We start from the raw sequence: 12,746 nt of genomic DNA on the forward strand, positions 1-12,746 counted from the left end.
AAATGGGGGAAGGGATACGGAGACACTTGGTCAGAGAGAAAGGGCAAACGGCGAAAGAGCTTCGAAGAGGGTCAGAGAGACAAAGAAAAAGAGGAAGACTGACAAGTGAGCCAAAGAAACATAGACACATACAGAACACACACAGATGAGAAGCACAGGCAAGATACAGGGTGGTGAAAGAAATACAGGCAAAAGAGACAGGTGGACAATGGAGAGATAAACAAAGGGAGAAGAAAGACCCCAAGCACAGAGCAGAGAAGCTGACACAGAAAGATAGGCTATATCTATACATACATGTATGTATATATGTATGTATAAGAAAGAACATGGGTGAGGAGGAAGGAAGGGAGAGAGAGGGAGATGGGGGAGGGACAAGAGAGACAGATTGAATGATCAAACAGGAATAGGAAGGGACTGAGAGGATAACAAGTAGAGAAAGAGAGAAACAGTAAAAGTAAGGATGAGGAGGCAAAGTGAAAGAGAGAAAAAGAGAGTGTGGCAGAGGTAGAGATACAGAGGAAGAGAGAGAGAGAGAGGGAGAGAGAGACAGAGAGAGACAGAGATACACAGAGACAGGGACAGAGACAGAAAGACAAAGACAGAGAGCCATAGCATGAAACTGTGTCTGAAGTAGAGATGCAGAGAGAATACCACCTGGGATGTCAACTGAACTAGGGCAGAAGGCAGTAGGGTAGGCTGAGGCCACACACCACCAAAGGTTTTCTATTCCAATCCCTGCTGGACGCCATACACTGCCCTGCCCTGCCCCGCAATGCACCTAAAAATGGCTATCCCTGGAAAAGACTCAGGAACCCAGGTTTTGGGTGACCTGGATATAGTGAGTCTCACAAGTCAGACCTAGGCCCTGTTTCCCACTCTTGCAATACTCAACATCAAGCACTCAGCCTCTCTGACTCTGTTTCCCCACACACAAATGGGAAGCAAGCAACTTCTCTGGTTCTGTGAAAATGAGTGGGTTTAGTGTATCATGATCAGAGCGATGATCGACAGGCAGAATAAATATACTAAATGTCAGGTAAGCAAAATACAGATTAACTACATGGATCAAGGGAGACAGGAGCCAGGTTAGTGTGGCCACACAGACCAAGTAGCATAGGACAGCAAGTCTCTAGGCTCGGTTCTCTCTTTATGTGGAGATAATACACCATGAAAGGGAAATAATGTGGGTGCATTATAAAAACACTAACTGGCATGCCCAGCCTGCTCTCAGGGATCACATGCAGCGGGAATAGTTCTTAGTTCAGTCAAGCACAAAACTGCAAACTTACCTAACACGTCTAAGAGTCTCAACACATTTTATAATTATTTTATTCATTCATTTGTTTGTTTATTTATTTATAGCTCAATCACGTTATTCTCCAGCCTGGACTTTGTAGACAACAATACAGTGATGTACGGCAAATGGGGACATGCCTGTGAGGTCTCTGCTTCCCACATCCTTAATTCAGTAGGGATCAGTGTTTTAATCTGCTGATGTGAGAACCACCCGATTTAAGCATGACAGAAGTATACAATGAGCCACCCATGTGCAGTGAAGGAAACCCAGCCTCAGAAACCAAATGGAGCAAGTGGTTAGATGGCTTCCCAGAGAAGGTGTGAGGTTCCCAGTCAGAGTCCAGTCTGCTAATTATATGGACCTTGGAATTCATTGGCTGCCATTCCCCTCATCTGACAGCAGAGGGAACAATTATCCTATTCATTGGGAAAAGGACTCAGCCACTCCCACCCTGCCTCGTTCAGCTCAATGAACCCACACATACATAGTCATTAGAGTTTGAGACCTGGGAAGTTAGAACTTCATCGATGGTCTCAGGCTCACAGATAAATATGTCACAGCTCAGATCATCTGGAACATGACTCATTTCACCAGGCCTACCTCACCTAGAGTCATCCTGCAAGGGTGGAACACCCAGTTTCCGCCGCCAAGCACAATTGTCTGGACAAGGACTTTAGTTGGCTTGCTCCCTTCTGCACCTTGGTAGACATATCTTGCAGATTGCTAACCTTCCCATATCCAGTAGCCTGAACAATCCATATCTCTGTCCCTTAGTGATGTCGGTTACCAGTGACAGAGGGAGCTGGGTTCACAGCCAACACATGCTAGGATGGGTCCAGCAGATGGAAGGACCTGTTTCTTAGGAAAAGATGGAAACTTCCTTCCTGCTGCTATATGGAATCAGAGTGGTTCTTGAGAGCATAAGCTATTTTAAGCATATACCAAACGTAAGAACTGGAAATGGGCCTAACTCAACATGTTCAAAGTAAGGGAAATGGATATTCAGAAGAAAATCCAGCTAGTTCCAAGCTGCTCTGCATGGCAGCCAGGGTGGCAGAAGCCATGTTGTCCTTATTTTCAGATTATGCGATTCTAGACATAAAGGACTCTGTCAATTCCTCCAGGAAATTCCTACAGCTGATGAACATGTTCAGTAAAATGACAGGTATAAAAATAACACAGAAAAGTCAGTAGCCTTCAGGTTGGAGAGAGAACTCAGCACTCAAGAGCACTCGCTACTCTTGCAGAGGATCCAAGTTTGCTTCCCAGGACACACATGGTAATTCACGATGGTTTGTAACTCCAGTTCCAAGGACTCCTTTTATGGATTCTACAGGCACTGGGCATTCCACACAGTGCACTACATATATGCAAGAAGACAGCAATAAAATAAAATGAATAGATATTTCTAAAAGACATAAGCAAACACCCTTTATGCAAGTGAAATGTGCTAAGTACCTACAAGGAAGTTGACAAGATTACCCCAGCATCTAGGCTGTAGCTATACCAGGATGGGAAGGTTGAAGAGTAATTCTCTCTACATTCCAAGTGTGCTGAGATAAAACTATATTACTTACTGTAAACATCCCATGACAGACTGAACAATCATGTGCTGTAAGAAGGGAGAATGGAATGTAGCCTGCCAGAGTGTCAGGATCCACATGAGGGAAGGAAGCAAGACCCAGCTCTACAACGCCCTTGTCCAAGTCTTCCAAAGCTACAATCATGGAGGAGAGCTGAGACCTATTGCCAGCCACTGTGTGAGGACAGAGGTTTGCAACCCTTGACTTCCAGAGGAACTGGGAACAGACCTGATATTACACAGATCGGAGAAGCAAATGAAAGCTAAGGAATGTTTCCACATAAGCTGTGAGTCCCTGGCACTAACTAGGCCTTCTCAGCTCTAATCCAGGAATCTTCGTACTGGAAATGCTGACCTCTCTTTGGGCAAGAAGACTGAAGGCGATAGTACCAGAAGCTGTGCAGTTTCTTTTCAGGGTATGAGATGAGCTAGCATATATGCACCTGCCATGCACATGTGCACATATAAACATAAACACATACACATGTTTACAGGCACACACACATATGTATTTGTGTGTATGCATATACCCACATATGTATACATGCATGCACTGAGTGAAGAGGTCCCACCATTCTCCTTTCTCTCTTTTCCATGGAAGTGGGACTAATTGACTAGTATAGATTATAAATACCTTTTCTCCTGGAGGTCCCCTTTCACCTCGCTCTCCTTGAAGACCCTGGGGAAATAAAGAACAGTGACATACCTACATGTGGCTCATCTCTTTAGACAAAGGGCATCCTGACACCTGTATGGTTTCTAGCCCTGATGTAGAGGCTGAGGCTTCTCTAGACTCCACCTTCCTTACAGGAGTAGATGACTGTGAACATGGGTTAAAAAAATGGCTTATAACCAAGTATCTGACACTCCATGGTTCTATCCTCCCTCATTAGAGAAAGGAACTCCAGAAAGGCATTTAAACTTGTTCCTATGGTGACTCAAGAGTACCATAGCACTTAAGAATTTCTACTCTAAGAGAAACTAAGTTTTCATTAGCATCCAACCAGAAAGTGCTTACTGCATAGGTTGAGTTGAAAGACTGGCTGGAGAGTCAACTCCTGACACCAGCAATGAGGGACAGAGCTCACCTCCCAGACACATGTCTTTACTTACTGGAGCTCCAACTTGCCCAGTAGGTCCTGGTAGTCCAGGCGGTCCCTGGGTCCCCTGCAGAAGTAAGTTCACAAAGAAAAATGGGGTAGAAAAACCAAATGGTCAGAGCTTCTCAGCCAATGTTCTTTCAGAAAGACATGGTTCTACCTAGGCTTCATGTGCTACCCACACTGCCCATTCCAGGGGTTCCTGACCTCATCACCCATGGCTGGTTCTTCCACTTGATACCAGGTGAAGCCATACTCATAGCCAGGCATGTTGAACTTCAAGGGAAGCCAACAGCTCTGCCTCTGAGCCGTTATGAACCTACATTAGACCACCCCACCTCCACTTGTCCCAAGTCCCTCAACCTTCTTGTGATGTGACCCGGACAGATTAGTGGCTTCAGAATCTGTGTGGCTGATTGCAGTGCCTGATGTTTTCCAGTTGCCACATGGTGTGCAGCCTGGGAAATCCTGACAAACAGCCTCAGAATTCTGGCTGACTGGAAATGGCCAGTCAGAGGACAGCACATTTGTACAAATCTATTAGAAATCTGCTAGAATAGAAAGTGAGAGAAGCATATCTTCTGTCAAAGCTATCCCAACTTTCATCAACCACCCTACAGCACACAAAAAAAAGAACAGACACATACATACAAAGACATATACACAACATATAGAGAGACACTACACACAAACACACATACAGTCACACACATTTGCACATGCACACACACCCTACATGCATTAGTGCTTCAATGATGTAAGTTGAAAATTAAAAAAAAAAAAATGAGGAAGGATGCTTGAGCCACACATTACAATGCCATCCTGGCTACCAGGAACCAATGGAAAAGGATGACCCCTCAAGTCTCTATTGCTACATGGAATAATAATTTTTTAAGTTTATGACCTACTTAAGATGTAGGAGGAATTGTTTATGTGTAGACATATACCCATATGTATGACAGTCCATGAGAAATAGGTGGAAACCCATCTAAGCATCTCATCAATGCCGAATGTAACTGGTTTTACACCCCCAAGAACTGCCTATACTCTGAGAATATAAGCAGCTCCCAGCAATACTTACCCGCATGCCCACCTCTCCAGGCAGCCCCGGCTCTCCTAACTCTCCTGGCTCCCCCTGCACAAAATCAACACATGGTCACAGACAGCACAATGCACACCAAGTGGCTGCTAGATGCCTAGATGTCCATTCCCCATAGCTCAGAACCCATCAGACATGAGATTACCGCCAGAGATGATTCCTGGGTAGTGACAACAGAACTTACTCTCATGCCTTTACTGCCATCTCTTCCAGGGGGCCCAGGTGGGCCCAGGGATCCCTAGAAGAAGAAAAACAAAATACCAATTGCTGTGGGGTATAAAGAAGGCATCATCCAGCGGGAAGGAGCTAAACCAGGAAAACAGGTTCTCTTTCCATGAGTGTTCCTGTAGCCTCAGAACACTGTTGACAACTGTTCTCTGTGCCGTTTTTGCCCATAGCATCTTTTCATAAGTATGTGAAGAGACAGTAGTGATACAGAGCACACAGGGAGATGGGCAACAGCTTATGGGACCCTCAGGAAGAAACCTGAGTACCATAGAAGGTGCACAAAGGTGTTTGCTTGCACAGCGATCAAAAGACACTGTGACCTTATTTTCTTTCACGATGGGTCAGAGGAGTTTGAGGGTGAGTTGCTCATGCAGAACAAGAAGAGGGCACTAAGACAAGAACTGGTGAGCAACTTTCATATCTACCCAGGATTTGGGGAAAGGCAAGAGTTTTATTGATCTCCAGGTTCATTTGTCAACCTTACGTGAGTAATACAAGGTGTGTGACTAATTAGGAAAGTTTCCCAAGAGGAAGGATTGCTCCAAATGAACAATGTTTCTGTGACCTGGTTTCTAGGACATGGGGTCTCTATTGGGCTTTTCTGAGGTCAGATTACTATAATCATCTTCACTGGGAAAGTGTCACCAGGGCAAGGTGTCCTTCCTTAGTTTCCATGTACCCATCAGCAAAATGGGGGAGAAGTACACCATATTTGGTTCTCCAGGAAGAGGAAGGGCTAACTGCTTCAGGTAGAGGCGAGTCCTTAGGAGACTGAGCATTGGTTGAAAGCAAATGATTAGTCACAATTAGATGGCTCTAGAAAGAACCAGCAGTGATAGGAAAGCTATAACAATTATGATTGCTTAAAGAAACAATGACGATGCCGCAACCCTGGGTTCATCATAATTTCATGTTTGCCAGGAGCCCATGACCAGGTGCTCTGCTGGCATTGACACAATCTACATTAATTGACATCTGACTTAGCTCGTGAAACAAAAGCACAGGGAGGTGAGGCTCTGCCCAAAGCCACGGAATTTACTGTGAGGAGCTTGATTCAGGGCCCCAGAAAATGCCCTTTCACTTCCGCCACAGCATCTCTCTGCACACACAGCAGCCCAGCCGCTGCTTCACAATCCTACAGACCAAAGCTTTTATCCCCACCCTATCTGTACTCACCATGGAGCACAGAGTGGTCTCTCACGACCATCCAGAAACACATGTGGCAATATGAAAAAGAGTAGAAGAACTAATTCTGCAGTATAGCAGTATACCATCATAGCTCTCCCTCTGCAAGAACCTTGTCCTCCCTATTCAGCCTCAGCAAATCCCACTGCACCAGAAATGTTACAGCGCCTTTACAATATGGAGGGAGACTATCAGTAGAGGGCTAATAGGCTGAGACATTGGTCAAGAGTAGAGTGAGATCAAAACTCTTTTGTGCTCTGCCTGTCATCAAAGCACATGACCACCATCGCCTCCTTCGTTGGGCATCTATTGGAAGTAGCCCAGCCTCCTTAACTCTATATCCTTCTGTCCTATAATTAAGTCCAAGGTTTTCCAAAAGAGAAATGCCACAAAAGAGTAAGCACATCCTCTGAGAAATTTCCCTCCAGGGTGCTTCACTCAGAACGAAGTCTATCTGGGCACTCAGTGGAGAGTTTATCCAACACACTACCCACTTGAAATAGCACGTTCTTTGAAAGGCCAGTCTGTCTTCTGGCTCCTACGGGTTTCGATATTCTGCAGCTAAAAGCAGGGAAAAGGTGTCAGATGGGCTCCTGCCTTGGGAATAACAGTGAGGACAGCAGGGCACCGTTGGTCCAAGGGGTGTCTAATAAAGGGAATCGGGGGATGGGGTGAGACCAATGACAATGCCGAAGAGAACTCTGGAGAGTTCCGGAACCTCTGCCTGTCCTCACGGTTGTCTCTCTTCCAGCTTGTTGGTTCTAGCACAGAGACAACCAGAGGAGGCACTTATGAGTCTGACCCATCCATTATCATGGAACTCTGAGAGGGAAAATGGACAGGACATTCCCAGTGTCTTGATATTACCCAAGGGCCATGCAGATGTTCCCTGGGCATCAATCCTTTCTAGAGTCTTTTGCCTTTTAGGGGAAAGTTATGAAAGGCCCCTGTTCCAAAGCATAAAGCCCACATGAGCAAGGCGAACATCCCAGTGTGGACGAAAGATAATGGTCTCAAGAACTAGTAGATTTCAGCTGAAGCTCTCCCACAGTTCAGTCTTGATGGCCTAAGGCAAGGCTAGTTACAGGGTCTGATGTATCTATGGGGAACTACACGTAGCTTGGGAAGGTGAACTGTCCACAAGCATGGACAACTTGGCAGTTTCGTTTCTGATGAGTAGCACAACTGGCCACATGATGATGTGACATAGCACAGGTTAGCCAGCCTTGTACAAGAAATACTGAAGGATTGTTTTCTAAGTCAGACCCGTGATAATTCCCCACCGAACAAATATATGTGGGTTAGATTTTCAAATTGAAACTCCTTTCCTTTTCAGTTCTACAAACTCCAAACTCTCTCATTCATGTACCCCACCTCATTTTCTCAAATTGAAGGCCTCTGTTCCTTTGTTCCTCCCTCCCTCCCCCTCCCTCTCCTTCCCTCTCTCTCTCTCTCTCTCTCTCTCTCTCTCTCTCTCTCTCTCTCTCTCTCTCTCTCTCTTCTCTCTCTCTCTCTCTCTCTCTCTCTCTCTCTCTCTCTCTCTCTCTCTATATATATATATATATATATATATATATATATATATATATATATATATGCCATCTATCTATCTGACAGTCTTTCTCTATCTATCTATCTATCTATCTATCTATCTATCTATCTATACATTATATATATACCATTTATCTATCTGACAGTCTATCCCTTATTGGAAACTAACAACATTTCCCCACACCTAACAAGCTGACTCACTAAGAATGTGAAGGCAAGAGGACTGAAAGTTAAAGTCAGCTGGACTATACAAGGAGACTCTACCTCAAATAAAAGTAAAAATATAAAACAAAAGTTTCCCAACCACAACCACAAAGTGAGTCAGTAAAGAGTAGCGATAAGAATGGGGGCTTCCCTGGACTTGGTCATGTTGACCTGGGACGATTCCCAAAAGGAATGTCCATAATAAAGTTTCAAAAGACACACCAGAGCAGGCAGGCAGGGAGAGGTAAAAGAAGGAAGAGAGAAGTCTGGGCTTCCATGCATCCCCTGTGATCTATTAGCTTAGTGGAGCAACATAATCCCTTCCAAAGTCTGACTGGTGGAGTTTGTATGTTGAAACCTAACCCCCATACAGCAGCATTCAGAGTCAGGACTCGTAGTGGGTGAAACTAGTACCCTCACAGAATAACTTCAGAGGACCTGGCTGATGTCTTCTGTCATGTTCCAACACAGCCATGAGCTGCCTATGATTGCAGGCATTGCCATCTTGCATCTTGAATTTCCTAGTCTTTGCAGAATGACCAATGCAGTTCTGTTGTGTAAGAATTAGCTGTTTACTGTTGACAGATGCTCTGAGAAGGAGAAGGATAGCCACAGGTAGGTTCCCCATGCCTGGACAATGTCATACCCATGTGCCTGTGGATAGAACTAATGTGAATCGATGATAAGTAAGGGTAGGAGGGAAACGTGACAGGATGGTCCTGGGAGGAGTGGATATGCTCAACATACATTTCATACATATATAAAAAAAATTTTAAAAGATTAAAATTTACCCCATCCTTGTTTTTTGGCTTTTGCAACATTATGTGAATAAAATGTTTTCTCCTAGCTCTTGACTATACAGCCAAAGGCATGACATAGGGAAGAATGATTCTGGCTCAAGAGTGGTCAGGTAATGCTTTCAAGATAGGAAAATTCAAACCAAGGAAGGTGCCTCTGGCATTCTGGGTGAACTTTCTAAGCCTGCATATTTCACTCATGAAAAAAGAAATCATCACTTTGTCTGTTTGAAAAATTGCAAATAAGTAGTGTGCATGCATCCATTGCAAGAAGATGACCAAGGCATCTAGGTAAAGGGATTTTCCCAATTCCATGCCTACAATTCTGACTCAAATTTGTAGTTTTGGTTTCAAGTTTAGATTTTGACTTCTCTGTCCAATGACTGCACAAAAGACAACATCTAATAAGACATGACTCATATATAGATACCCACTTGTCAGCATCCCAAGCCTCAGGGACTTTGGCACTTCATTGAGCAAGTGTAATTACCAGATAGCAGATGTTTCTTGCTCTCTTGGAGAGCTGACTGCCATGGCTCATTTCTAAATGCCCCCAGCTAGAGCAACTATACCCGTGTGATAATTCATCTATCTGGCAGCAAGCATGCCAAGTCAACCCTCTGAGAAGAGTGTTAAGAACATTCTAGACAGAGGCCTTCAAAATGAGAGAATCTTAGGCCAGTCCTAGCAACACAGCCTGGAATCTTATTAAGCAGACATGTTCTCTCACCTACAGCATTCTTAATACACAAGATACTTCAGGATCTGGCTAGTTGCTTTATTACAGCTCTGGGGTTGTTCTCTGCCGGCTTAGGCACAGACAAATGTAGACTATGGAATCAGACAACATGGTTTCACACCCAGCTTCAGTCATATACACTGGCAAAGTCACCAGTTCCAAGACTCACTGTAAAATAAGAAAAGGAATGTCTATCTCAAAAGTTAAGCTAATTGGTGTGTGCAAGGATCCTGGGAGGCAGTAATGGCTTATACATTGTTGACATTGCCATTATTCATAGATGGCATGTGAACTACTTTAGATAAACTGAAGAAAGGACTGAACCTTTATGTTGGAACCTATGAGATCCTTTCAGTGTTTATGTTCTCGTGTTTTTGGGGTCTTAGATGCTGCAAAACTCCTGCCCGGAGGGACACAGGAGAGTTCTGACATTATGCAGCTGCCAACCTCCTAGAATAAGTACTTATTAGTGCCAAGGGTGTAAAAGATGTCATTTGGTATTAAAAATGGAACACTGCTGGTGTAAGAGTAATTATATGTAATGCTCATAAGCTCTTTTCACAAATATAAGTAATTTATTTTCATTAGTTCATTTAATCCTTGCAAAAACCCATCTGGTTCTAGTATGACTGAATTTGCCAAGCCACGGAGGAGAAAAGCCAGGATTAGAGAGATGAAGTCATAGTCCCTTGTCATACAGCTGCTAAGTGGCTGAGCTAAGGTCTGAATCCAATAAGTCTGGCCTAGGTTCCTCCCACTTGGCCTGACTGAACAGTCTAGTCATCCAACATTTACTGTTCCCATGTAGGCTTTGAACATATGGTTTGAAGCCCTTGGCCTTATGACTTTGCAAGCACCTGAATGTCCCATAAAGAGAGAAGAAATATTGATGTCTTTCTCTATTCACTTTTAGCCCAGAGCTCTGAGATTCTTTTTTTTAAACAACTTTATTTTACAAAACAAAGATAAATGTACAGATTTTAAACATTTTTTTGCTTAAAATTATACATTTTTGTCAGTACTTATTTTTCAGATCTTAACATAATTTTTACATAAAACTATATGAATATATTTTTAGTCAGTACTTGATTTTTTTCAAGGTTTGATAGTATGCCTTGAAAACTTAATAGTTACAATGAGCATAAAGTACATGTAAAATAAAGTGTAACATGGAAATAGTTAAAGTTTTCTTGTTTTGTAAATATTTTTTGTTTTGTTTTGTTTTCTTTATTTCTTGAGATTCTTGAACCCAAATGTCTTCCAAGGTGCCCTTCAGCACCAGAGACAGGTCCCAAATTACCTTGGCTTATTCTTTCAGCATTTGCCCTCAGCATGCATGGCTAGGTGAAGGCACATAAACAAACGAACAAGTTTTCTCCTAAACCCTTTTAATTTTTGTAAAAAGGAAGAGAAATGTAGCCATTAATCATATAATCATATAATGCACATTAATGCACAAGCACAAACAAGCAGCTTGGTATGTCAATCAAGCCAGCTAAGAATAGAGCAAGATGACACTAACACACCTTCAAAGTTTCATACATGCAAACACAAATGTCACTTTATCTTCCTATTCAAAAGCTCTACAATGGGGAATCATTATGTAAAAAGAGCCAATTTACATGCGGAAGAGTTTCAAGGGTCAAGAACTCCTACATACCAATATTTCATTTAGAAAGAGACAGTGAGTGGCTATGCATATACCAGAGATGCCAAGTCTCCATACAATAACCTACAAGCTCTATGATCTTGGACATAGTCTAGCCTCCCTCAGAATGTTTGAAAACCAAGCACTGAATTGTATTAAGAGGCTAGTTAATGGGTGATGTCAAGAGTTTTCCCATTATACATTACTGTGTCTCCAGACAAAGTCCAATCAGCATTCTAGACAAATCTATAACATTAGTCAATAAATCTGCTTTCTGTAGAACTGCCCTTACTAACAGTACCTCTTGCTACTAAAGAGAAACAGCAGATGAAAGGTATACCCATGATTCCTTGCTAAATCTTTTGATTCTCCTTTCTCAGATACCCCTTCTTTGAGACACCCCCACTGGAGAATACGCTGTTTCAGGGTCCAGGACGCTGTAGGTCCAAGGTCATGATCTGGGAAGATTCACCATCTTGTGAAGGCCATCTACTGGTTCCTGGAGGACATTCTCTTGCTTACCCATGTATATGACAAAAAATATAAAAGGGTCTCCATTGAAACCCTCTCATAAGGACACTCATTTTAGTCATAAAATTTTTATTCTTACACTGTCATGACATTCAAAGGAGGATTTTGAAATGTGAGATTTTGAGGGAGTAAGTATCCAAACATAAATGCCTCTGGTATGGATAAATAATATATGATTTGGGAAACTCATCTCTAGCTGCTATTCTAGAAAGGATATCAACACATGGCAGGGCTCCATCTTTAATTCCCACCCCACTGTACAGCTTTTCTTCCATGAACTTTCATCATTTTGCAGTTTTAAAGAGTGCCTGTTTTGACAGTACCCTAAGGGCGACTGTATTAGGCCGAAAGGACCCATTCTTTTACAGTGTGGACAGTTCAAGGTGGGTGTGCCATGTTGAAATTGGAGAAGTAACAGCATGAACATAAACCTATAGGTCACTGGCACACTGACATGGTCCCCTCTAATCACAACAGGGTCAAGTGAGAATATCCCTTTAGATACTGAATGCCCCAATAGCCACACAGTGATTACAGTGACTGCCTTTGTGTGTGTGTGTGTGTGTGTGTGGGGGGGGGGGGAGAGAGAGAGAGAGAGAGAGAGAGAGAGAGAGAGAGAGAGAGAGAGAGAGAGAAGGAGGAGGAGGAGGAGGAGGAGGAGGAGGAGGAGAAAGAGGGAGGGAGAGAGAGAAGAAGGGTCTGGCTAAGTTGGTCAGGCTGGCTTTGACCTTGCCATCTTCCCAACTTAGATTTCCAAGTAGCAATGATGACTTGACTGCATGTCC

General features: G+C 43.3%; 1 protein-coding gene across 1 annotated transcript in view; it reads right to left on the reverse strand.

Moving 5' to 3' along the window:
- The window catches only part of COL22A1 (collagen type XXII alpha 1 chain), a gene marked incomplete at its 5' end in the record, with an annotated part of 192,663 nt that overhangs the window by 135,360 nt on the left and 44,557 nt on the right, over nt 1–12,746 (reverse strand). The window contains 4 exons of the mRNA XM_080939438.1: nt 3,514–3,558; nt 3,993–4,046; nt 5,061–5,114; nt 5,263–5,316. Of these exons, the coding sequence (XP_080795564.1) occupies nt 3,514–3,558; nt 3,993–4,046; nt 5,061–5,114; nt 5,263–5,316 (207 nt within the window). The remainder of the gene's footprint in view (nt 1–3,513; nt 3,559–3,992; nt 4,047–5,060; nt 5,115–5,262; nt 5,317–12,746) is intronic.

Source organism: Micromys minutus (genome assembly GCF_963924665.1).
Source record: "Micromys minutus genome assembly, chromosome: 27".
NCBI lineage: Eukaryota > Metazoa > Chordata > Mammalia > Rodentia > Muridae > Micromys > Micromys minutus.